We start from the raw sequence: 26,550 nt of genomic DNA on the forward strand, positions 1-26,550 counted from the left end.
AACAAGAATAAATATAGCCTAACATTGGGGAAGGTGGCAGAGGATGAAAGCCAAAGAGGAACTTGGCTAGGACACTTCCATATACTCATATTTGTTGAATTCCTGGTACATAGTACTGCACCCATTGACATGCTTGTTGAAAATATTTCTCTCCCTACTCTTTTAATGATTGGGGGTGTGATTTTTGGTGTAAAGATACAAATTAAAATCTGTTAAAATGGTTCCAATCAGGAAACTGGGGTAGGTTATTATCAAACACCAAGAGTCACTCAAGAGCTATAATTCCAAATATAATAAATATTTAATGAACTGTGAAAACTAACAAATATACTTTTGACATATATTAATGCAGAGCACATCATTGGAAATATTTAATTTTTCAACTTCCATCACAGATAGAAAAACTGAGGTCCAGAAAGAGTAGGAGACTTGACCAGGCATAAATTAACTCTAAAAAAAATAATAATTCCAGGTTATTCTTTGATCTAATGATCCTTTCTTTTACCATAATAGTAATGAGCCATTCTTCTTATATGAATGATTCACCAAGAGTAGGGCAGATTGACCAGCAGTTTTCTGGTCTGCACTGAAAACTTCCCAGTTCAACCAGTCAATTTATAAACTGTCTATGCTACAGACCACTTAAAATTGGTCCTGACCCAAGAGAAGCCCTGCCCTAATCAGGATAGGACAAGTGAATGGCACATATCTGCCTGGCACTGCCCTGTAGCCTGCTGCCATGGGCAGGTATACTGTCCCACCTGGGAATTACTCCTCTTCCCTTCCTTCTCTATTGCCAGCTGTTAAAGTTCTAGTTAAAGAAGTTGACTCCAGAGATGAAACAGCAGGAGATTATTTAGAACACAAATATTTCAAGTTTCTTTATGAATCCTACTTTGGCAAGCATTCCCTTGAATTTGACATTAGCTTGAGAGGGGAGATCGAAGATGGGAGTCATTTCCTTCCGGAAATACATTGCCTCTTTATTCTTTCCTGGTATCACCAGAGATGGTGAGTTTGTGAACAGAGGGAAACAGCCTTGTTTGTTTCCTATAAAAAGAATTCCAACTCCTCTCCAGTAATTTGCCAAGGGAAATGTTAAATCCCCTGATTTCCTAGATTGGAAACTTCTCACCCCCAGGAAACTGGAAATGCATAAATCTAAACATGTAGATTGAGCCTTTGGCTGGACTCTCCTGGCTCTCCAGTCATTTGGCAGAAGGAATCATGACAAACACAGGCAGCAGCTGAAATTCCTTGCCCTTTGGGCTACTGGTTTGGGTATATAGGATTGGAAGGTACTGGTCACTTAAGATAGATTTAAAATTCTTAAGCATGGAGGAAGGTAAGAAGCAAAGTGGCACTGTGGTCTAGCAAACTTTAATATGACTATAAATCACTTAGGGACCTGCTAAATTGCAGATTCTGATTTAGCAGATCTGGAGTGGGGCCTAAGATTCTGCATTTCTAACTATCTGAGCTAATGCTGATGCTGCTGGCCCATCAAGTAGCCAGGCTCTAGAGCATGGGAGCCTCAGGGCCCCCTGAGTATTGCAGACCATGATCCCTGAATGGGGTTTCTCTCCAGCACAGCAGCTCCTGCATTTTTTGGCATTGATAAAGGGTGCTCTTCTTTTGACCAAAGAAAGCTGGAAGGTGGTTAATTAGTGAGATCCTTCTGGTATTCTTGATCTTTGTAACAACCTGCTATAGCTGCAAGAGCGTTTTTAATTAGACCAAATTATCTAGTTTGGCTGTCCATAGAAATCAAAGCTCCAGCTGAAATGTCTCTTTCATTTTGCTGGTGTAGAGATGGCTTATGTGCTGTGATTTTTAAGATGTTAAACACTGCCTGTGGGCATATTTTATGGAGAAATAAACACACAGCCCAATGAGATGTATAGTGTGGTTTTAATATATTGTATATTCACTTATTTATGGGGAAAATAAACACACAAGCCAATAAGCTGTGTATTATTACTTTAATATATTGAATTTATTTCATACCTATATATTTTATGAGGGAAAATAAACTAATAAGATACATGATATTATTACAATAACACATCTAATTGTTCTATATTAATTTATTTATGAAAGAAATAAGTGCAATTTAACATGACATAAGATTATTTAATGCACGAGATGAATTCTATATTAAGACAGTTTAAGGGATTAAATTCCAGCTGAATAAAATATGTGTACTTCCTGCACTGAGGGGCTGGTTAAAGAAACTCATTGGGCCTGCCTAGTCCTATATGTCAGGACCTAGGCTGGCTCCTGGCTTATCCTGGCACTTGCTGCCTCTCGGTGCCTGGTACTCCAAGTCCCCGTCCTGCTGGTCCAGGGGAAAGTCTGAGAGGCCCAGGAAATGAACTGCTTTCAGAGAACTGCAGCATCTGCCAGGAAGGTAGCCCCACGGTGTCTGTTTCTGAGCCGGAGAAATATTAAATAAACCGAAGGAGGATGAATGGCTTTCCAGGGTCCTTTAAATCTCTATGTTCGCGAGAACAAACCAGGAAGCAGATGGGGGAGATCGATCCTTGCAGCGCGCTCACCAGCTTTACAAGGAGCCAGGAAAGGCGCGGTGTACGGGGGTAGGGGGCGGGGGTGTAGGAAGTGGTGTTGAGAAGCTAAATGAAGTTGTTGGCCAAGACAGGTGGGTCTGCATTTGGAGAAAGCTCTGGCCGCGCTTCAAATCCCAGAGCGAATGATCAAAATTCACACACAGCTAGGCAGACCCGGGCCCCAAGACCTCCCTCTTCCCACACCCACGCGGATTCTCCTTCCATCAGCATGGCCCTCAGCATCCGTTGGACTCATTAAAAAAAAAAAAAAAAAAAAAGACGGTTCCCAGGTCTCTGTTCTTCTCTCTGATCTGGAAGCTCCCGCAGGGAGAAGGTGGGGGCAGACCCAGGCCGGACCCCCGGCGCGTCCCGCAGCGGCTGTCATGGCCGCCACAGTCTCTTCCCTCGTCCTTTCCGCTGCCTGGCTCCAGCGCCATTTTGAGCATCTTCCTTGCTTCCCCACCTCCCTCCCACTCTCCTGGCTGCTCCTTCCTTCCCTGAAGGCCTTCTGAGGCTGCCCGGGCCTGTCGCCCCGCTGCTCCTAAGATGCTCTCCCATTCCCAGGAGCTCCGGTTGACAGCGCAGAACTAGGAACATCGGTATTCGGCCGCGCTACATTTCTCAGCCGGCCTCTTTTCTCACCCACTTGGAGGCCAGTTGTTACCATTTCTGGACAACAGGCCTGCTTCTCAAGGAAAACCCTGACTCCTTCTCCACTCTTTGGTCACCTACAGCCCCTAGGAAGTCCGGCTCCACATCCCAGGCCTCCGGTCCCCAGGCTTCTGAAGTTCTGAATAAAGTCCCTCCACCGGCTTAGGGCACCGAATCTGGGAAGCCCTTGGACCCCTCCTAATTAAGCAAAACCTCTGCTTTCCCAACAACCCTGAGGCCTGTCCCCGAGGCTTCCTCTCCTTGCATCCTCTTCTGTTCACAGCACACCCTCTCTCTCCACCCGTCCACTTTTATTTCTAAGCAGAGGCACAGGGAACATCCATGCAGGATCTTGTCGATTTGGAGACAAGAAGGTAACCAAGCTTCCAGTAAACCCCGAACTCGTCCTGGAGTGTCAGGCCAAAAAGTGGCCAACAAATGGAGCTACCTTTGTACCACCCGGACTTTGCCAGCCCCCGGGCTTTGCCGCAGCTTGGGCCGCTGAACCAGACCAACCTCAAATGGGTCCTGGAGAAGCGAGACGAGGCCTTGGGGACCGGGAAAGGGCTGGGTCCCGACACAAACACTCGTTTTCGTATTATAAAGACATTTTATTTAATCTATGAAAATAATGTACAATAAATACTTTCCCCTTTTCCTATTATTAAAGAATTTTAATAAATAAACTACAGTCTAAAACTTAAAAAAAGGGAGGAAAATAGGTCCCTCTAGTTCCTTTTAAGAAAGCCCCCCTGGAGTTTAATTATTCCTGAGATTTCGTTGGAAGTAGTCTAACAAACGGAGTTTTTCCGTGTGATTTTAAAAAGAAACAAAAAAGGGAGTAGATTAAATGCTAATTTGATAATACCTGAATTTTAGCAAAACACATAAGTAAATGCGACCGGGGATGGAGGAAGCTCGATTTTTCCAACAGACGCAGTGGAGGGCAGGGGCGAAAAGGGTCAGGAAAGGAAACGGTTTAGGGAAACTGCAGGTCGATGGCACAAAGCGTGCTTGTGAAGAAGTCCAGCTCTTCCTCGGAAAAAGGGATTGGGCTATCGAGCGAGCCCTGTAGGTTGGGGGAAAGGCCTCCCGACAGCTGGAGACAAGAGTCGGCGGCAAAGAAGTTGAGGTCTGGCAGGAAAGGCGAATCCTGCCGCTCCGGAAAGGCGTCTTCTGGCAATGACTCAGGCTCCAGGCCTCCCGCTCTGCGCAGGGCGCAGTCCGGGCTCCGCGCACCCGCACCCTCCAAGTGAGCTGCCAAAGGCTCAGGGCCTGGGGGCCCCGGCACAACTTCAGCTGGGTAAAGGCAGGCTTCCCGCACCACACGAGAAACGGAGGGGCCGCCCGGGCTGGCTGCTGGCTCCTCAGCTGGGTCGCCAGTTTCCTCTAGGACACCCGGGCAGGCTGACTCCCCGTCCGGCGGTTCTCGGTGCTGCGTCTGCCTCTTGTGCTTCATGCGCCGGTTCTGGAACCAGACTTTGACCTGCCTTTCGGTGAGGTCCAGCAAGGCCGCGATCTCGACCCGACGAGGCCGGCACAGGTACTTGTTAAAGTGAAATTCTTTCTCCAGCTCCAGCAGCTGCGTGTTGGTGTAGGCGGTGCGCAGCCTGCGCGCCCCGCCACCGCCCGCCTCGGGCAGTCCCGGGCCATCTACAGGAAAGTAGGCTGGGCGTCACAGCGGGTCGCGTCTTCATCCCAACTTCAGTTCAGCTGAGATCAAGACTACCCCATCCACCAAAAACAGTATCAGGAGCCTCCCTTTCCCAACCCTCATTCCCACTAAAACAGCTTGCTCTCCCCAGTCTTCGGCTCTTTCCGCTCCCTCCCTGGCTGGCAGACCCGCCCGGGTCAGGGCAAAGCATTCCGAGCCGCCCACGGGCTACATAGGGGGCGGGGAGCCCTTGAGCTCCCAGAATCTCAGATACCGCTTCCCAGTGAACTTTCCAACTTAAGCCGGGAGAGGTTTAATAAAGGTTGTTGTTCACCCCTTTTCCTTTCTAGCTCTCAAATTCGCTCTCCCGGGGTTGGGAGAGGGAGGAGGATCGCATCTTTTCCTGCCCCCAGATTCATTCCCAACAACACTCATTCCTCTACACACATGCGGGTGAAAACCTCAATCGAATCATTTTCTTCTACCATAGAAAAAGCTCTTCCCCACCGGTTTCCAAATCTACTGTAGGAAAAAAATATCTGGCAGCGGCCAGGCCTGAACCTCGCGGGATATTCTGTTTCCCAATCCCGGGAATCGACAGAGCAAGGGAACCCCAACGGGCTTGCCACATTTTTTTTTTTTTTTTTTTTGCCTCCCCCGCTGCTCTTTCTCCCTCTCTTCTTGCTACACCCACCCCACCCCCAACACGCTTACCGACCTGCAGGCGATCCGACCCCCGAGGCCGGGACGGAGGAGGCGGCCGGGGAAGGAGACGTGGTGGATTGGCTGGGTTTCTTGGCGGATTTCTTCTCTTTCATCCAGGGGAACTCGGGGGCCGGGGGGGCGGTGGGGAGCGGCGGCGGTGGCAGCAGAGCAGGCCCATCTTCGGCTTGCTTTTGGCTCCCGGGTCTCTGAAGGGTGGAGGCGCCGGGCTGGAGGCTGGGGAAGATTTGCTCGAAAGGAGGAGGAGGAGGAATTAATGTCGACTCCTTGATTGATGAAGTTTGAAATGTCTCCAAGACAGCGGGGAAGGAAGTCAGACACTCGGCGAGCGATGGCTGGCTGTTTATAAACCCAATCTCCCTCTCAAATTCAAAATTCATGGCTTTCAATGGTGGGGGAGGGGGCCTGCTGGGGGGGGGCGTCAGGAGGGAGGATCGGAAGGGACCCCCCCTCCTGCCCCCCCCAGGTTTATAGGATAGAGCGATTTTGGGAGGGGGAGATTTCTCTCTTTCTTTTTTTAAAATTTGGGCCTTTATAATTGTATATTGCTGATAAATACAAGCGTATGGGGACTCTCTCTATTAAACCCAGGACTCCGACGAAATTGCAGGGAATTCGTGGTCACGGGACCGGCCTTGGCCAATCGCTCGTCTGGGCCTGGTGGAAAACAGAGAGCATTATTTGCTTTAATTGATTCAAAAACTCCAGAGGACCCAGACCTGGACACCATGAGCCCCCCATTTCTACATCCGTGCCTCACTCTCTCTCCCCAGTGACCCTTTCTCCAGAAAAACTAGAGGGACCTTTCCTCCTCCCATCCTTGTAAGGTTGCAGGAACAGACCAAATCAAAAGGAGGAATTTTCCTCTTTCCTGAAGAATTAAATGGAGTAAATTAATACTTTTTTAAAAAACATAGCAAGCACTATCCTCCCCCCCCCCCCCCACACACACACAAAGAAAGATAAGAGAGTATCTCTTTGGGAGGAAGAAGGAATATAAAGAGGGTTTCACCATTTAGGAAAGGACAGTGTTAAGGTGAGATTAAGAAACAAGAAATTTATAATGAGCAGCCCCTCCATTCCCATCCCAGCCCCTAAAGCAACTGTTAAATCTTGGGAAATGGACAGGCACCTCCTGGCTGTCCAAGAGGAGTGGGATAGAGGGTGAGGGGCATTTTCACCCACTGGCCTCCATAACTGTGTGGCCTGGATTCCCTTCTCTGCCCAGTGTTTACAGCACAACTCCTTATGTCCACCTGCCTTCCTCTTGGGGATCTAATACTTCTCTGTAATTCCTTGGCTCCTGCAACAGGAGGGTCTAAGATGCATATTTCCACTTAAACCTCAAGCCTTTTTCTGTATCCATATCTAGGGGCATGAACAAGAACCAAGGTAGCCATCATATAACTTTGGACCATGGAGAGGGATGCTATATATTTATTTATGTTCATTTGTATTTATTTTGAAGGGATGGAGATAGTCTGAACTTTAGAGAGTGCTATAATTTACTAGAGGGAGGAGGTACAAGATGTAGAACCACAAGCTATTGGTGGGAAACTAGGCCTCAAAGCAGAAAATGAAAAGTCGATCTGGGGGAAGATTTTTAAATAAGTGGGTCAGAGAGACCAAGAGGAGATGAGGCGATCAATCTTAGCCCCCTGACAGCTCCCTCCGATTGCATCAAAGAATTTGTCTCTTTGGGAAAGCAGAAGGAACAGCCGAAATTCCACATCCCTTAAAAAGGACTGAGGGGAGGGGGTGGGAAAAGAGAAAGGTGATTCTGGGAGAGCCAGGAAACAGATGGGAAATGGGGACAGAGGGAAGGCGCTGAGTTGGGTGGAAAGTTTGCCGGGAGAACTCCCACGGCTCTGGCCTCCCCTCCCCCTACCGGTTCTCTGCAACCCAGACCGAAGGAGAAGGCTAGTTAGCAGAGAAATGGAAACTCAACTGGGAGCTGGAACTAGAAACTTTGTCAATGTAACATCCGCGTGGGAGGTGGTGAGTATTTAAAAAGAAGGGCCCCAGAAGTCTGAGTAGAGGGTGGGGGTGGAGAAGGGAAGGCTGGGAAAAGGGGAGTTGAAGGTGGGGGCTGCAGAGAGAAGGCTCTAGAGCTCTCAGAACATAGAGAGGGGCTCTGAACTAGGCCAGTTGGCCAGAGAGGGTGGTGTGCAACTCAGCTCCAAAAGAAACCATTTTGCCATTTGGAGATGTGGATGAGGGCAGGCAGAAAAGAATCCAAGTACTAGCTGTCTGGAAATTGCGCAGGAAGACCTGAGAAAGGATTCACTTTTCTGGTCACCCCCTTGTGCATCCCTGCAAGTTTTCTAACAACCTCTCCAGCTGGCTGCAGGACCCAAGGCTTCCCTAGGCAACGCAGGCCGAGACTGTCCTGAAGGAAATACAACTCTCTAACCCTCGATGACAGATTTTACGGCCAGATTAGTGAACAACGGAAAACTTGGGCGTTAAAAGGGGCTAATAGAGCCCTCCTTCTAGGAGACATCCCTCCCCCACTCCCCTACATGCCGAATGGTAGAGCACAGATATTTTATCCAGGTCTTTGACTGTTTTAGCTGAGCATCTGGAATCTCATAAACAGGATAGGGAACAATAAACCAAGTCCATCTTATTCTTCTTGTTTACCAACCCAGCTTCAAACCAAATCTCTGCTTTTTCATTTTCAAGTTAAATTCTCTCTCTTGGCCTGCTCTTCTCTCTGGCTAGCAAATAAGCAACCCCCCATCCCCAAACATGGCGCTTCATCTAGTTACATCATTCAGAACATGTTACTCAGAGAAGAGGAAGAGAGAAAGACCCTTGAGCGTTATTTGATCCCCAATCAAACTTTGCACGCTCTTCTGCCTTTAAATTATAGCCTGACCCAATGCTAAATTGCTTGCTGCCTGGATGAGCCCTCCAGTTAAAATCCTACTTGGTGTGTGTGGGGGGGGGAGATGCAGAATTCAGGTTGCTTTTTTATTGTTATTTATTGTTGCATAAAGACTGTAATTACTAACCTTGGACTGCCAGGATGCAACATAAAAATGAAAATCAGCCCAGCTTTAAGGCTGAGGGCCTGGAATGATTCTCACCCCCACCACCACCACTACCACCAAATATATGCTCCTAATTAAGCAATGCGGGTGCATCGCTTACAATTAGAATTATGCAACTCTTCAGCAAGCAGGCATCGCTTCTCTTTCAACGAATTAGCTCCATATTTCAGCCACCCTGTCTTCTCGCTCTTATCGGCTCCAGCGACGCGGCGGTGACATTTCATCTTTGACAGACCCCTCTCTATCCTCGCTCCAGTGTGATAAAACTTTTATGGAACCACGACTAAGAAATGAAGTTTTCCCAAGGATCCTGGAAACAGCGATGCATTAGCCTGGGGATCGTTTTATTTACGCTTGGATCCAACAGTTTCTTCCACCTTCTTCTCCTCTTTCCCTGGCAAGGAATCGAATTCGCCTCCTCTCCCTCTGCCCCAAGTTTTATTTAGTGATTTAATTTCACTTTAGTTTTAAGGTTTGACCTGAGAAGTCTAGGCCTCAGGTTTTTTTTTTTTTTTTTTTTTTTTTTTTTTTTTTTTTAGATTAATCATTTTCCTTTGTTTTCATTTTAGACCCAATGGTTGTTGGGCTTCGGGTCACGTGATGACTTCTTTGTAGCTCCGGAAGACGACTGTGAAGTTTAGGTTCTGTGGAAGAAGCAGTAATGGGCCAGATTTTTTTTTTTTCTGGGGGTGGGGGGAGGGATTGAACAGAGATTGGGGCCAAAGGAGGGAGCAGACAAAAGGTCAATGGATGAGAAAAACTAAGAGGCAAAGAGGCTAAACAAAAAGACCCACAGACAGCACTCAAGAGCCCCCTTTCTTCCACAACTTGTTACTTAACTTAGCTAAAAAAGTTGGCAGAATGTTCTAGGCTCTTATGAGTAAGAAAAACTAAATTTAAACCTGAAAAACTTCAAGGGGGAGATAGGGGCCTGAACAGAGGGTCAGGAAAGGATCTTCAATGTCCTTCTTCCCATGGGGGAAATTTGGCAGTCAGCAGCCTTGCTCTGCTATCTAAATTGGACCACCAGGACAAGATAAAATTGATAACAGAAAGTTTATTCAAGAATTGTTTGACAGACAACTCTTTAAGTAAGGGAAAAAAGTAACTACAGAAGAACAAAGAAAGTTCCAAGAGGGAATTAACTCTAACTCTACAAATTCAAGACTATACAGTGACGATTAGGAGCTGAGTTCATGCCTTTTAGAACTAATTACAATTGCTCATAAGTACGAGTTTAACATAAATCTACAGCTCTTTCCTAGAGTACATTAAAAACTAAAATAGCTGGTTTTACATGACAGGAAACACAATGTCCTTTATAACAAGTAAATACTAAAAAAGTACAATTTTTCCTTTTTTCCTCATATAAATACATAATGTAGGGGGATAAATAATACAAAAAAGAAAATATTTTAACAGGCTATAACCAATAAATATATATGAAAATGTTCACTAGAACACACACTTTTTGAGCGATGCTGGACTTCTGCAGGCCTAGGCATCTCTCACAGTTGTTTTTATATCCATTAAAATGTAAACTCTAAGTGCAACAAAAGTGTCCTGTCAGGGGGTTGAGCAAAGCACACAGGCCAAGCTGCAGCCCCTGCCTGGGACAGACAGTTTGTTCAAATATACCCTGTTTTCACGTTAAGTCAAGAGAGCAACAGAAGAAAAGTAAAGTGGAGAACCTTATGTGGCCGATTGTTTTGTGTGGAGAGAGGGGGATGGACCTGGAGCTGAGATGAGAGACTGTGGAACAGGCAAACCTTCAGTCCTTGCCTGCCTTAGCCTCCTAACTTTTCCGAAAAAGAAAAAATATATATATTTATTCTATAGGCAGCTCTGACTTTCAGGATCTCTCACCATCCCTGAGCCCTCTAAAAATTGTAACTGATGGAGAAGGGGTATAGATATGAAAGTCCTAGAGCAGAAAATCCTGGGGCTAGGAACACAGGGCATGCCCCAAGAAACCTCAAAGAGATGGAAGGAAATTTGAGGCTTCAGGGAAGTGGGTGGAGAACGTGCTTTGTGCCCTTGCGTTTAAATGTGTTTTCTTATTTTCTTAAGGAGAAAGAGAGGGGGAAAATCAAGATTTGGGGGAAACCCACAGAGGTGGAAGGTAAGTGGGTTGGTTGGTGATGGCCTAGCCATCACGTCTGTTTTTTGAAAATGTGCTTCTCTGCCTTGTTTTACTATCTCAACTTCTACCATACTCCCTCTCCAGCGTGGAATTCCAACTCGGTAGTGCAGGAGCCTGGGGTTGAAGGGGTCATCTCCAATCTGCTGTGGGTTCCTTTCAGATGGGTTGGCAGGCAGATGGAACAAGGGATAGAGGACTTTAAAACAACTCCTCAGGCCAGGGAGCAGGGAAGGAGCTCCAGGTCCCTGGTCTTGGGAACCTAACAACTACTTCCCTAACCCCTCTTTTAGACCTCCAGGCTACCTCTCAATGCTCCACAGCACCCCCTTGCCCTTGACCTCGCCCCTCTGCCCTCCCTCTCCCATCACAGGTGTGTTAATTTGGGAGCTTCTTGGATTCTACCCTGAGGAGGAGGCGCGTGGTGAGAGGAGAGGTCCGTGTAGGTGGGATGGGGGTCGCATGGTCCGTGATGCTGGTTGGGGGCCATAGGGGGCGCCCCGTTGTAGTCCAGGTTCCCCGAGGGATGGTGGGAAAGGTGGTTGAGGCCGTAGAGGGAGGGGCCGGCAGGGGGCGGCAGCGGATCCGCGTAGCCGCCCCCGCCCACGTACACTGGGCTGCCCTGCATGGTGGGCGTCCCGTAGGCGCCCCCGTTGGCTTGGAGAACGTGGGGCTCATAATCGGGTGCTGGGGTTGGGGGGTACTTCTGTGGGGCGCCGCAGCCCTTGAGAGGGGGCTGGTAGTTGGAGGGCAGCGCGTAGGCATTCTGGTGGGCTTTGCCGAAGGCGGGCGGGGACGGGCTCTCGTAGCTGGGGGTCATGGAGTGTAAGGCGTTCATGAAGCCGGCTGTGGACTGCATGGGCTGCGGCGGGCTGCCGGCTGGAGACGGGCCCCCAGACGACGAGGCCAGCCCCTTGGCCTTTTGGTCCTTCTTGTACTTCATGCGCCGGTTCTGGAACCAGATCTTGATCTGTCGCTCGCTGAGGTTCAGCAGGTTGGCCATCTCCACGCGGCGCGGCCGGCACAGGTAGCGATTGAAGTGGAACTCCTTTTCCAGCTCCACTAGCTGCGCGCTGGTGTACGCCGTCCGCGCCCGCTTGGACGCCGCTGACCCCGGGGGGCTCTTGTCCCCTCCCCCGCCGCCGCCGCCGCCGCCCCCACTGCCTCCACTACTGCCGCCGCCGCCGCCACCGCCACCGCCACCGCAGCCTTCTGCTGGATCCAAGGAGGAGGGGTGGGAAGGGGAGAAAATGAAATAAAAGATAATTACTGAACACGCCGAAATTGAATGCATCGTTTCTTAATAAATCTAGGCCTGGACTCCGAGCCCCCGCCGCCCTCCCCTTCACGTCCCCGCCTCCTTCTGCCCCCCCACACCGCCCGTCGCATTAGCGGACACTCTATAATAGTGGCATTTATTAAGAGACCTGTTCTCCTCTCACTGCCCCAGCTTATGAAAATTTGATCATGTCACGCAGACAAGCTGCATGGCCATTTATTTAGGGCTGGATTTTTGCGTGCGCGCTTTCTCCCCCTTATTCCCAAGTCCTGGTCTGGTAAGACATCCCCTCCCTCTGTCCTTTGGACAGGATGGGTGACTGGGGAGAACCCTTAGGGAAACTGGACCGACACTCGTGGGCAGGCCCCCGAAGTATCGTGTGAAGAGACTGCGGTGCCTGGAGGCCGGGAATCTGGGCCGCCAGTGCGATTGTGATTAATACCCACAGTAATCATACTTAATAACTATCATTGACGACTCCTGGCAGTGCCTCTTGGCTTTGCGGCTTTGGGAAGGGCTCTGAGGCCAAGCGCCCCACCTCCTGGAGCTCTCAGAGCCCCGGTGAAGGTTAGCCGAAGGGACAGGATGTTGGCAGGGTCAGGGGTCTTCAGGTGTCGGGGGTGGGGGGAATACAAAAAATGCGCGGCCACGACCTAATATTGTTCCCAGGCCGCCTCCTGGGCGCCTAGAGGCTGGGTACTAGAATAACAGTGACATTCCTGGACCGGACAAAAGCTGATGACGAGGAAGGCAGAGAGCTGGTACCTGTGCCGGGGGAGCTGTTTTTCAGCTTGGATGTTTGCCTTGACTCTTTCATCCAGGGGAATATCTGTTTGGTGAGGGTGGAGTTGGAGCCCGGACCGCACTTGGGGGGGCCGCTTTTGCTGGGCCCGCCCCCATTATTGCTGTTGCTAGTGGTACTGGTAGGTGCGGCGCTGGGCGGGGGTGAGCCCGGAGGGGCGGGCAGGGGCTCAGGGGCCAGGCCGGGCCTCATGCAGCTGCCGTTGAGCTCCTTGCTCTTGGCATGCGGGGCGGCGTTGCCCAGGGACTGAAGCGAGCACGCTGAGCGCTGGTAGTCACCCTCCAGGTGCGTGGCGGCCTGAAAGGGGGGTTGTGGGGGGCCGTCGTAGCCGAAGCCATTGCTGCCTGGGTACGAGGAGTAGCCTCCGAAGAGCGCAGCCGCGGCGTTGTCGTAGTAGGTGGCTTTCTGCATCGCTGGGCGAGGCCCGGGCAGTGGGTGGCGACTTGCAAGGGCCTGATACCCTCACGACCGGACATTGGCACCCCTGGGGGTCACGTGACACGCCGGACCCCCCCTCCCCTTTCTGCCCCCCTCCTCCCGGGTCTGTTGCAAGCGGCTGACCTGCGGGGGGAGAGAAGAGACACAAGGGGGAGAAGAGGACTGGGGCTCGAATCCATCTTAGGAACTGAAAAGGGAACTGACATCAATAGGGTTTTTTCTTCTCTCCTCCCCAACATCTCCAAAGCAGATGCTGAGGCCATGTCTCTGACCTGAAATAGGTTTTTCTTATTCCAGCGCTTTAACTTTAAAAAAATAAATCCCACTATTTTTCATTTCCATTTTAAAAATCAAGATTATACTCCTTTGCAAACTGCCAAGGAGTAGAATCCAACTGCTACATGGGCCCTTGCTTCTTTCCTGCCTGTGCACTAGCCCCTGACCTCTCCTACTCTCTCTCTCCTTCTCTCTCTCTCTCCCCCCTAGCCTCCCCCTAACTCTGGGATAGAATGGCTCAAGGGAGGTGGCATCAGCAGATTCCAACAAGCTTATGAATGCCTTCCTTGGAACTGAGAGGCCTCCCTGCCTTACCTCCATCTATATCCTTTCACCTAGTCAAAGTCTAGTCCAGAGGAAACCAGGGGATCTCCGACAAAGACCAGAGTAAGAAGCAAGTTCAGCAGGGAACCTACTGTGAGATATCCTTTTCTTCCACCCCACCCCTCACCAAGAGGACAACAGCTTGACCTAGAAAAGAGCCAGCATAACTGAGTTCTGTCCATCCATGATCCCGCTGCAGTACCACCACCTCCAGTTTTTGTCATTGCTCAGTCAGGCCTAGCACCCAGTGGCCAGTGGCCCCTGTGGAGCCTCCAAATGGAGCAGGATTGTTTCCATTTCCCAGACAGGGCCTGTTGGAGCTGTGACCATTTGGCCCAGGTCTCTCACTCCACCCCTCTTTTTAAATCATCAATTTCTCCCACCCTTTCCTTGACAGTCTGCTTTCTTTGATTTCTCCGAAATAAAGGAAGAAATAACTAAATTGTGTAACTGCTGGACTTTTCTACTGAGACAGGAAACACTCTTTCTAAAAGAGAAAAAATATTCTGGGGAAAAAAATCCAAAAATCAATTTGAACATTATTATTCTCTAGGTTGGAAACAGAGGATACTCCTGTTTACTGGGGTTCTCTGAAGCAAAAATAAAAATACAATCACTATTTAAGTACAGCCTTTTAAAAATGTGCCAGGAAAATAAAGCCTAAAAACGTGATAGGATTTTGTATATTTGTTCTAAAGCTTCGGACTCCTTCCCCCCACCTGTCTTCCCCAATGCCCCTCACCACCACTTTTCATAAAATCTCCAGACTGATTCTCTCTTCTGTCACGTGTGTTCGGAAAACTTAAATCTCATTCGGCCTAGCTGGTCAACTCCAAAGAAAACTAAAATTAGGAAAGTTTAAAAAAAAAAGGAGTGCAGGTGAAGGAAGTCCCTCCCACACATAAATCCCATTCTTAATGGTACAGATTTATACTCAAAAGGGAGCCGGTGTACTCGTGAGTTCCGATTGGTTTCTGGGAAGAATTTGTTTCTGGAAACGCACATGGGTCTGCAAAGCAGCAGGTCCTTCCAAGGAGAACTGGAGTTCAATTGACCAGGCTGACCCAATCCCTTTATTATTATTGCCATTATCCTCTGATGATTTAACCAAAATTAGCTTCCAAGCAGCCCTGGCTGAAGGGAGAATTAATTAACAGGCGTCAGTTGAGTTTGTTATTAATAGATAGAGAAGAGAATGAAATAAAAACGTTGGCGGGGGTTAGCTGGGTGGGCCCTGGCTTTATTTAGTCTAAATGATTGTTACAGCAATAATGATGATGATGATGATGATGATGATAATAAAAACAATAATTTGACTAGACGCCTGAGGCCGAAATTTCTGTCGCTCCCCCTGCAATAAACCCCAAACCATCGCAGGACGGAGGCCAGGCGAGTGTGAGAAGCAAAGGAGCCAGAGACGTAATAGGAAAGAATGGAGACTCCGCCGGCCGTGATACAGGGCCGGGAAGGTTTGTGCACCGGGATAGCCCCCGGCTGCCGCCGCCGGGCTGTCTCCGCCGCTGCTTCCGCACCGGCTGGCTAGGAGCTACCCGCTGCCGCCTACGCTGGTCCAAGGAATCGAAGAGAAAGCGATCGGGACACCAGAACGGTTAGAGGCCGACAGGTTCCAAGCACACCGGGCCGGCTCGGCCGAGCCCTGCAGCGGCAAGTTTGGGCGCTGGAGGTAACCGAATTAAAAGGCGCCTTAGCAACTCTGCACCGGGACTTTGCCCAGCTGGGCTCCCGGCTGGAGGGCGCCGAGGCCTGGCTGACGGGACTGTGGGAAGGGGGAAAGTGCTGAGGGGGTCTGAGATCTGGGATCCAAGAGAAGAGGGGGTGGGGAACAGCTCTACCCAGCCAAACACGTCTATTTCCCTTGCCTCCATGTTGGAAAAATTCAGGCTCCATATGGCTCCTCGGAAGGGTGGGAGGGAGATGGTGGCTCCCGGCTTTCCCCCAGGGTCTCGCTGGAGAAGGGAGGTGAGCCCCACCAAAAAAAAAAAAAAAAAAAAACCATCTTGCCAGGCGTACCCCAGGGAGAACCAGGAAGGGTAACAATAGCTTGGAGAAGCCCCAGGAGAGAGGACAGGCCACCTTCCAGGACTTAAAAAAAATAATGGCAGTAAGAAAAATAAAATAAGAAAAGGCGAGAGAGAAAGATTAGGCTCTTCTTAGCAACGGGGGAAATTTCAGCCCTGGATCTGGCTGCGGGAAGAAAAGAGAGGAGAAAAAGAGAGAAGCAGGAAAGGAGAGGGAGAGGGAGAGAGGGAGGGAGGGAGAGAGAGAGGGAGAGAGGGGGAGAGAGAGAGAGAGGGAGAGAGAGGGAGAGAGAGAGAGGGGAGAGAGAGAGAGAGAGAGAGAGAGAGAGAGAGAGAGAGAGTCAGTCGCTGCGTGGAAGGAAGCTTAAAGCTTGTGAACTCTTCTTGAACCGAGATTGGAGTCATATGGGCCATAAATCATTGAGACATACTCTCCGCCATTCACAAACTGATAGCCTATTTCAGTCCAGCTTACCTTAGCCACCGACGAGGGGAGAACAGGCAGACATAATATATATTCACATCGAGCCCCAGCGCGAGCGGCAGGCGAGAAATCTCCCCTCCTTGAAGGCAAAGGAAAAAAAGACCACTGTTTAAAGCTGCGTCGCCCCCCCTCCCCAAAGCCACCCTGGCTGGGGAGCCCGAGGGGCAGACCGGCCAGAGGAGCCGCGCGGCGTCCGCTTCAATTCACTCGGCTTAGGAGCGGGGGTGCGCAGGAGGGAGGGGGTGGGGGAGCGGGAAAAAAATAGAAGACCGAAAGGTGCTGGGGCGGCTCGCCTAGCCGAGAATCCAGCTCCGGGCTCCCGCACGGCCAAGCCGCCACAGTGTGGTTGCCCTATAAGACTGGTACGCCCTACTCTCGGTAACAATGGCCTCTGCTTTTGCACAGGGAAAAAACCACACACACACACACACACACACACACACACACACTCACTCACTCACACACAAGCTCACACATACCCCCACCTCTCCCCCTTTAGCAAGCTTAGATGCCTGATAAGGAGAGAAGGTGATGGTGGTGATGGGGGAGGGGGTATTTTAAATCCCCCCCCCCCCAAAAAAAAAGTGAGAAGGAAAGAAGGTAGAGATATTTTGTTTTGGGGTTGTTTTTTTTTTTTTTTTTTTTTTTTTAAGAATAGGTACATTTTCAAATTGAGAAGGGGAGAGGAAAAGAGCAAATGCAAGGAGAGCTGGCAGAGTTTACAGCTACCCCCCAAACCCCACAAGTGAACCTAATTTGAGAAGTGCTAATTTGAGAAGTGGCTCTGGAGGCTTAGTCAAAGGTTGGCCTGGCCTGGGGGTGCTGGGTGCCCCTCCATACTCATTCACAGTTGGAACACCAAGACTTTTTCTTTTTAAATAGTTTTACTCCTCCCTGGACTGGGTCTCCCACCCGCTCTTCCTCTGACTCCCTCCTTAATCTCCCACTTTTTGCTTCATTTTTTCACAACCTCTCTATTCCTTCTGTCTCTCCCCAAATCTCCAGGCCCAGTCTCTAACAGGGGAGGGGGCAAAGCCAGACCTTCTTTTTTAAAAATTACCCCTCCCCCCTCATTTTTTTTGAAGACAATAAGCGGTGAGTGATGATTTTAAAAACCCAGAACATCTTGAAGGGGGTGTGGGCTTGAGGAGAGAGTGACAAAAGAAGGACCCTGAAGTTTAGTTTGAACTCCAGACAGTGCCGGCTGGCAACAGAGGACTGTAAGAACTTCACATAGAAGTTTCTGTTAGCATTCTCACCTCCAGATAGGCAGAAGAGCTTAGAGGTGATAAGGACTTTTGTACTTCTGAGAAGAGGAGAACTTGCAGAATGGGCTTCATTTTAAATGTGCTTGCAGAAGAGACAGGAGGATGCTTTTTGTTGTTGTTGTTATTCTGAGCAAACCTGTTTGTTTCTCTCTGCTGTGCAAGATTTACGACTCTTGGCACCAGTGAGTAAGGCTAAAAAAGTTAAAGTTTTCTTAGGGCGTGTCTGAGCAGGGCAGGAAAAGGCAAGGAAGAGGCCTGTAGGAGGAAGACAGGAGCCAAAAATGTAGGTGTCTGCAGATTTGGGGCGGGGGTGGGGATGAACCATTCCCAGCGGAGGAAAAAGACAAAAAGCACCAGGACATTCCCCAAGCAGGAGTATTAGCAACTCTCTTTAACTGCTGACTTAGGGGATAAAATAGAGAGCAGGCAGTCTCTTCCACAAAGGCAGCTTGGGAAACTGGTTCTCTTCGTGTAGACGGAGCCTGCCACCATCCTGTGATTTCCTGGTTAAATACTTTTCTTTTGCCTTCTTTCATCTGGATGCACCAGGACAGGCGATGGGACTGGGAAAAACCAAGGTGAGAGATGACTTCCAGCTATTGTCTCCCCTCCAGGAGAGGATAGCTATATCTGACTCTGGCAATGCTTCCTTTACCCAAGACTCTGCTTTATGGATGAGAAAGGGATGGTCCTTGGCCTCTGGTCTCCTTTTTTTTTCAGGCCTTCAAAGTCAGGCCAGGTGGAATGGAGCAGCTAGTTTCCTATGGCCCTGTGAAACAGGGGGAACCTGGGGCGAGTTACTTTCAGAGCCCTCCCTGTGCTGTCCTAAGGATTCTATCACCTTGCCAGAGAGTTGGCGGTCCTCAAGAGCATTGGCGGCTGGGAAGCAGGGTAAGATTGAGGGTGGGAGCCATTTTTTCTCAGTTTATATGGAGAAAATGCCCAAGCCTAATGAAGTATTAGGGCTCAAGCCAGGATACCCCTAAGGAGACCTGTTAGGGCTACCTGAGTATATATGACTGCAAGGAGCTGCTCTTAGATCTACCAACCCCAGCTGGAGGTCACCACAGTTAGACACCAAGTAACTTTAAGCCTGGAGGGTCAGGGATTCGGGCCAAGGAGTCTTCCAGAGGCTTAAGGGAACAAGTACTTTTGGATCTTTTCTCTCCCTCCCCAAAATAAAAAAGTCAAGAATGAACTTCAGACCCTTCAGCTCTTCTAACAGGTACTACCACTGGCTAGAGAGGGTCATTGAGAATTGTTCTCCTGGTTGCTCTCTGGAATGCACAATTTTGCCTCAAGGAATAAAAAGAGAGCCTGGAAGGCCCCCAGCCAGCTTCGACCAAGGAGAGGAGACGGGGCTACGGGCTACATGCAAGAAGAGCAGTAGGGCCTGGAGTTGCTCTGGGGATGGAAACTGCAACAGAATGGACCCTTCCTTTTCCAGCCTTCTCAACCCTTTGTGATCCCCTCTGACTATATGAGGCAATGGGACATCATGGGGTGAGAGTGTAAAGGAGGATAGGGGAGCAAGAAACAAACCCGGAGAAAATTTCAGAGGACATACACCACCAAATGCGGTAGGAGCTGGAGCAAAGGCTTCTAAATCAATTCTGCAGAATTTGGAATGCTTGGGAGGCAAGGGGATCCCAGTTTGTTTTCTTTCTTGCCTTTTTTCTTTCTTTCTCAGAAGTTTCTGGCCAACAGGTCAGTGCCTCTGATTGGGACTCAGAGACTGGAGGGTGCATAGAGGAGGGAATACGCAGTCCCCAGGGCACCCATTTCGTTGAAAGTATGACTGCAGGTTAGGGACAAAGGCAGAATTGAGCTTAGGGAGGGAAATTGGGATAGGGGAACTCAGAGATCTGAGGGAAGACTGTGGGGTCTGGGAAAAGAGTTGGGGGGGTCCGGATTCAGGCAGACTAGAGATAGAGAAAAAGAGAATGATTTCTTTCAGGGAGGGAAATTTGGTCACTCTGTGTGCGTGTGTTGCGGGGAGGGAGACTGGAAAAGAAAAATTGAGAAGAAGAATAAGAGACACTAGTATAAACTAATAAAGGCAAAAAATAATTAATGGAAAGAAGAGAAAATGTGTCCATCATCATACACATGCTTTCCTCTCCACTGAGTTAGAGCGCTGGCTCGGGCACTCCATGGGCCACTCCTACTCAGTACCCAGTACTTGGAGACAGGCAGCTCTGTGAGCAATTGCTGGCTGCCCATCCTTGTGAACCTTCGTGGGATCATGCCTGTTTCCCTCATCCCCCTCCAAAAAAAAAAAATGAATCCATCAAAAAGCAAACGAAAATTTTCTAAATAAGGGCAAATGGGTTGGCTCCTTTAAAACTGATTTCTGGTTTCACCCTTGAAGCAACCAATGATCATGCCCCAGCTCAACAGCAGAAAACTCTTCTGGTCCATCCCCCAGTCCCTCCTGTTTACAGGAGCTGGGTCTTAGGAGACAGTTATTTGCTTCTTGCTGATCTTGTCCTGGTTCCCTGTCCCACATTCTCTTCCAACTTTACTGGCCAACTTTGTGGCTGTCCTGGAATGGTGTAAAGTTAACACACTCACCTAGATCTCTCTCTTTTAAATCTGAATAAAGATTTCAACACTGGGGGTTGTAAAGGTAGGGGGATAGCATTTGTCTCCCCAATCACCAGCTCCCTAAAATGAGAGTGGGAAGAAACAAAGAGGCATCGGAAGGAGATCTTGGCACCTCCACCCAGGCCAGTGAGAGTTGCACAGCAGTAGCACAGATCAGGGGGAAATAAAAAGGAGAAGAAAAAAAGGCCTCCAAGAAGAAAAAACCAAGCTGTACTTGCCACCACCCCAGGTATGAGTGTGCTGCTCTCTCTCAGGCCAACGCTGCAAGTGGGAGGCAGGTAGTAACAGGACAGTGCGAAGGACTGCCAGATCTACTCAGTGACCACAGAGGACGCCTGAACACGCTAATGGGGGGAAGGTAGTGCTGGAGTGACCTAGGAGCAGGCTATCTCTTTGGTGGTGAAAGATCCCGTTCTGAATCACGGATCCCGCCTCAACTAAAAGCTCTGTCCAGGCCTGGCAAACCCCACCCCTAGGGAGTGTAGAGACAAAGCTGGGCGAGATTTTGAAGTGGGCCGAGGAGGAGAGGCTGCGAAGCTTGGACAGCTGAGAGTGGGATGCTGGAGAAGGGAGGGAGAAGCAGGCAAGAGAGGAGTTGGGGCCCAATACCCTGGGAGTGGCTGTACAGTCTCTCCTGACAGATTGGATGTCTCTCTCCCAGTGACCTCTGTTTAGCAGACAATAACTCACTGGATTAATGACCAATCATCAGAAGACCTCCAAATATAAAACTCCAAAGTCAGGATGGGACAGGACCAGAGTCTGGGCCTGCTAGCCCTTTTGTTCTGTTTCAAAATAGGGTTTGGGGTGAGGCTTTGAGAAAGTGGATAATCTGGCCAGAGACAAAGTCCTAAAGATAAGTTGTTGCCCATCTCTTCCCACTTCCCCAGAATTTATGTCCCAAACCATACTCCCAAGCAGCCTGAAACCCTCCCATCCCTGCTGGCTTCTTCACATCCCTGATCCCATAAGAAATTTCCCTTCTCATAACCATGCAACTGAGAAAACACTACTTTCAAATTTTGTCCCCTCCCCTGCAAGTTGGAGAATGAAATGGAAAATAAGAGCAAGAATAAGGCTGAGGGTGCAGCTCCGTGGTAGAGTACTTGCCTAGTATGTGCAAAGCCCTGGATTCAATCCTCAGCACACACAAAAATAATAAATAAATAAATAGGATCAAGAACAGAGTAGGAGTCTTTCATCTGGCAAGCCTTCTGATCTGGTTGTCCTGGAAGGAGACTAGAATATTGCTGTGGCACCCCACATGTGCCCCACATCCCAGAAAGAGAAAGGCCCAGAAGTGGAGAGTGCACCTGCTCTCACAAAATCTAAACTCTGAAAACAAAATTCAGGTCCTAAGCTCAGGTAAGGTAGGAGATACCTCAAAAGCTCCATTTTGAACAACTCCAGCTTTCGCCTACTACCTAGCAGGAAAAGGGCCTTACTTGGTGAGGCTGAGCCCCTTCTTCATTAATCCCTTTCCAAATGTCAACTGCAGCACAACCCAGCTAGCTAGACTCTTTCTCCATTGCTTTCTATCACCATTGCTCTTAGCCTGGACTCCTGTTGAAAATAAAGACACCTTCAGGAGGAGGGACAGTCCAGATTTCAGTGAACTAGAGTCAGACTGAGTAACCACTCACTGCTCTGGGGATATATGATTCTGTATGATGGGGGGAAAAAGGAGTAACTTCTATATCCAGATGCTCCCGGAAATTCAGGACATACAAGGAAGATGCTCCTGAGCACTGTCACACTTTAAAGGATGGATACATAGACATATTCAAGATCAGAACTAGAGAGAATCCTGAAGTATCCAGGCCAACTCTGCCTTTGCTACAGATAGGGAGACTGAGGCCCAGAGTTGGGAAGAAATTTGTCTAAAGTCACACTTGGGATAGGTTTGAGAGTTGGAAAGCTCAAGTTCTAGGCATTCCAACTTAGCTGTGTGATAGAAGGCAGAACACCCCTGGAGCTCCACTGACCCCTTCTATAAAGCCAAGGTATGCATGTGGAATGGAGGGGTTGGGTTAAATGATATCTAAGGTACCCTTTGGAGAGAATATTAGTGGTTCTCTATGTGATGATGCAAAAATGAGTGACAATGAGCAGTAATAAACTGAGTTCAGACAATAACCAGCACCATGATGATCAAATTCAGGATATTTCCTCTGGGATTTAAATGCTTACATCCCTACCACTGAGTACAAATGCCACTCCTGGTCCTCTCTCCCCCTACAGTGGTTCATACACTGGGTTTTTACTGCTCTTCTATGTGGGGGATGGGTTGTTTTCTATCCTCATTACCAAATCAAAAGTGCTATTTTTGGATGCAGAAACCTGAGCAGTAAATAATTAATTTGTATATTAGAGGAGGAAGCCTTCGACTTGGCAATTTTTAACCAGGCATCAATACATCCATTGTACCAGCCTGGCCTTCTCACCCGACCCGGCCTCTGTCCACACACCTCCCAGCCTCTCCAACCCCACCCCCCACAAGTTGGAGACCAGCATTTGCAGGATGGTCACAGGATTCACAGATCCAGAGTCTGCTCCCATCCCAACAAAGTTCCATTCTTTACTGTGCTTCATCACAGAAATTTGTCTGTGGGCAGCTGCCCCTTTTCTCTACCCCTCACCCCAAAGATGTGCTGGGCTACTGGTTCCAGCTCTCAGCTCTTGGGAAACTGTAGTCCACCTCCCCAGCTCGAGATGCCCCAACAATGCAGCGAGTTTGCATTTCAAGAAACCCCCATTAATATCAATTTACTTCACTGAAACCTCGGGTTCTTCATCAAGTTGATGATTTATGATAAAATCAATTAAATTACAGCCACTTAGGGCCCAGCCGCTTCCTCTCAGATTTCATTGGTGCGGGGCCCAAGTGTCTGGTGGAAAAATGCAAGTTTAGCTGGAGGCGAGGAAAGATAATTCTGCGGCTGAGAAAATTTAATGCAAAACAATTTCCAGGCAAAGCCGGGCGTCTGGACAGAAATGCAAGAGCCAGTAGTTGGCCTGCGGAAATAACTATCTGGGGGTCAAAATGCTTTTCTCCCCACCCACATCATCCACCATCGCTTCCTTATTTTGTTCCTCTTTATGCTTACTTGCTGCCCTCCTCCCCAGCAGACATGTTGGGGGAAATTTGAGCAGTAATGGTGGGAACTAACTGCCAAGGCCCAGTCTCAAATCACCCATCTCCCAATCTCCCATAACACACCAGGCCTTTTTCTTCTCTTCCTCCCTTCTCCCCAATCTTGTTCACTGAGGCCTCAGTATCCCTCTGTAAGTCACAGATCCAAAGTGAACATCATTCTGTGTGGGCAGATAGTACACTACTAAAAAGGGCAGAGGAGCAGGGAGCAGGGGTCAGGACAAGTGGGCTCTACTACGAATGGCTTTGGGAGGAAAGAAAACTCAGGCAGGAAGGAGCATTACCCCCATGAACATGGAAAGAGGCAGTAAATTATTCCTACAGCTACCCCATCCCAGAGTACCAGGACCAGAGAACTCCCAGTCTTCCTCCTGGTTCCTGAAGTGTGTCACAAATGTAGTCTATAAAGGCACCCAAGGAACCCTAACCTGAAAGCACACATACACATCCCAAAGTGCAGATACATTCCCACAATACACAAACACATTTACACATGTGCATCTTTTTGCACACTCTTTTGATGCTTCACACAAAACACATCCTCAATCTGCAAAGGGACAATTCCCACTACCTTGTCACATCTGGAAAAATAAATTCCAGTGCATCATCTTGGCATTGCCTCCCGCTCCAAGAAGAAATTCTCCCACTTCTGCTCTGTTTGGTTTTGAGTTTCTAGAGCAGGCACATAGTAAACACAGCTTCTCTGAAGTCATAAATCACTCCCTCTCCTACCTTCTCAGCTTAACACCTTGCATCAGTTCAATGCCTTGTAATTTCAGCTTCAAATAACCCCTAGGTGCTAAAGGGCTGGGTTATGGTGGCAGCTGGACTATGAGAATAGAGCCCAGCCTTCCCTTTCAACACCCACAGCTCCTGGAAAACCCTTTAGAATCTCCTACACCTTTCCTGAGCTCCCCCATCCCCTAATCTGCTCCTATCCACACAGTCACAGGTACAGTGTAACATTCCTCCACACTAGCTCCACTCGGCCCTTCTACCCTTTCTCAGCCTCCACCTCATTTGTCTTCCATTCAGATCCCAGTCTAATTTCAGGGAGTCCTGGGGGCGAACACCTCTCTCCACCCCAGCCTGGTCCCACGCGCCCGCCTGGGCACCTCGCACTTACCTGCGTGTTCTCCCGCTAGGGCGCCTGCATCGGCAGACGGCCGGGCGCTGGGGGCGCGCCGGAGCCGACGGTCAGGCCCCTGTCCCCCGGCCCGGGCTGGGGCTCCAGCGCCTTGGCCGACCGCATCCTGGTCACTCCAGCCGCAGCAACCCCTGAGAGCTTTCGGCCGGCTGGGGGAGAGGCCCGGATGCGATCGCCCCTACCCCACCTCCGCCCCGCCCCCGCCCCCGGCTTTGTTTGGTCTCTGAGGCCGCAGGGCCCGCAGGATCCTGCGCTCCGGCGCGGCCACCGGCCACCCGGGGCCTGAAATTACGCTCCGCCAGGGCCCGCGTGGGGCTGCGGAAGCCCGGGCAGGTCTGACACGGAGCTGGACTCCAGCTTTGAGAGCCCGCCAAGTTGCCAGGCGAGAGGATCGGCAACTGACAGGGGCATGGCGAGCGCGGGGGTGCGGGGGCGCCATGGCGGAAGGCGGGCGCACCGGCGGCTCTTCAATGTCACCAGCAAAATGGGTTCCATATGTCCGACCCGGCAGAGAAGGGAGGGAAAGAAAGACAATTGGGGCAGGACAGGAGGGGGTGGGGGCCGAGATGGAGGGTGCAGAGAAATGGTGAGGAGGTAATGGGAAGGATGGGGAGGGCAAGAAAGAATTCCATTTTCCCTCGAGTTTTCTAAAGCTGCTTAAGCTGGTAGAACTTTCCCCTTTTCCTTTTCTTTCCTGAAAAATGGGGGAGGAAGGAGATTAGTAAAGGAAGCATCCGTTTGTTAAGTCTGGGGATTTGAGGGAGAAAATGTGGATTGTAGGTCAAAGTTCTTAGACGGCAGTAAGAGCAACTCCTTTCCCCAGGTCCCCAAAGAAGGAAAGAAGAGACCAAACCCACAAGAGAGAAGGATTCCACGGTCTTCCAGGTGTGAAAGACTGTCCCCAATCTGCGCCCCATGATGGCATTTGTGTCGGAGGTACCAGTGATGAAGTCACTCGTGGTGGAGGAGGAGACTGAAGTGTCCAGGACATCTTGGCCATTCCCTAGCACTTCAGTTCCTACCCCAACTGATTTAGCACCCCCCAAGGCCTATTCTAAAGACAGTTGCTTCTGAGATGGCCTCAGCTTTTGGCAGCTTCCAAAAAGCTATATGTACTAGGGGAAAAAACTGCACTTGGATTCAGGAGGAGCTTCCCTCTATGTCTGCTCCCCAAAGGGACTGGGCTCTTTCTCTGAGTTTCCATCTCTGTTTCTGTTCTCTCCCCCTCCCCATCTTCTAACCCTCTCTGTTGTCTCTGTCCCTCACAGTCCCTTTGTCTTTTCACACCGCCTCTTTCTGCATCTTAAATGAATTTGAAGCCGCGGGAAAGACTCACTAATGTCTCCAGAAATCACTTGTGGGCTCCCTCTTTCCTTCTTGTGCCTTTCCTCTGTGGGATCTTCTTCTAGAGAGAAGGGGCGAAGCGAAAGCTTCCTTCTCTTTCCCCTTCTTTCATTCAACTCTGTGAATGTGTGTGTACATAAGCGTCCCTGCTTATGCCCATCAAAGTTTGGATCTTTCTCCAGGATGACCACCCTTCCCCTGACTGCCCTTTGTCTACACTGTCCCTATCACTCTCCTTGAGCTCAGCCTTGACTTCCCACCTCAAAAAGGGAGCCTGCTGCTTGTTCTCTCTCTGGGTCCTTCTCCTCATCTTCTCTCTCTTCTCTCCCTCTTTTTATCCAACTCCTCCAGTCTTTAAAGCCTTAGCAGACTGACTTCTTAAAGGAACAAGGATGGTCACAACAATGATTCAGAGAAGAGGATACCAGCGGAGGTTGAGGAGAAGATAGGGTCAGCAGCTTTCCTAGAGCCCCAACTACCAAAGGCATCCTACACCATTCCCTGAACAGCACAAAAGCAGATCAGAGGGGTGGGGTGCCAAGAGGCAGAGTTCTTCATGGCTAAATAAACCCAGTGCATGAACACACACACACACCA

General features: G+C 49.5%; 2 protein-coding genes and 1 long non-coding RNA gene across 11 annotated transcripts in view; 1 reads left to right on the forward strand and 2 right to left on the reverse strand.

Moving 5' to 3' along the window:
• Positions 1-1,967: 1,967 nt before the first annotated feature.
• HOXB2 (homeobox B2) lies at positions 1,968-6,484 on the reverse strand. Its single transcript, XM_079134310.1, has 2 exons — positions 5,591-6,484; positions 1,968-4,871 (listed from the first exon to the last, which is right to left on the reverse strand). Exons 1-2 carry the CDS (start codon positions 5,973-5,975, stop codon positions 4,198-4,200), a joined length of 1,059 nt encoding a protein of 352 aa, XP_078990436.1. The 5' UTR covers positions 5,976-6,484; the 3' UTR covers positions 1,968-4,197.
• An 81-nt stretch (positions 6,485-6,565) lies between these two features.
• LOC306657871 lies at positions 6,566-11,986 on the forward strand. Its single transcript, XR_013762904.1, has 5 exons — positions 6,566-7,593; positions 9,221-9,309; positions 10,722-10,773; positions 11,165-11,227; positions 11,849-11,986. It is a non-coding gene; the product is annotated as an uncharacterized lncRNA (long non-coding RNA).
• The window catches only part of HOXB3 (homeobox B3), a 55,243-nt gene continuing 38,381 nt past the window's right edge, over positions 9,689-26,550 (reverse strand). For 4 of the 9 annotated variants that reach the window (XM_079134289.1, XM_079134292.1, XM_079134290.1 and 1 more), the window contains exons 3-4: positions 12,836-16,512; positions 9,689-12,006 (exon numbers count right to left, since the gene is read on the reverse strand). In XM_079134289.1, the coding sequence (XP_078990415.1) occupies positions 11,159-12,006; positions 12,836-13,283 (1,296 nt within the window). In that variant the 5' untranslated portion in view covers positions 13,284-16,512 and the 3' untranslated portion in view covers positions 9,689-11,158. Of the gene's footprint in view, positions 12,007-12,835; positions 16,513-16,603; positions 16,925-24,588; positions 24,759-25,466; positions 25,953-26,550 lie in introns of those variants that run through there. The other 5 variants (XM_079134287.1, XM_079134293.1, XM_079134294.1 and 2 more) reach the window with 4 other exon arrangements.

This window comes from Sciurus vulgaris, assembly GCF_902686455.1.
Source record: "Sciurus vulgaris genome assembly, chromosome: 3".
Lineage (NCBI taxonomy): Eukaryota > Metazoa > Chordata > Mammalia > Rodentia > Sciuridae > Sciurus > Sciurus vulgaris.

Coding starts and splice junctions, on each gene's coding strand:
- HOXB2 (XM_079134310.1), bottom strand. CDS start 5,975: ATGAATTTTGAATTTGAGAGGGAGATTGGGTTTATAAACAGCCAGCCA. Junction 4,872..5,590: donor GGGGGTCGGATCGCCTGCAG/GTCGGTAAGCGT, acceptor ACTTTCCTGTAG/ATGGCCCGGGACTGCCCGAG.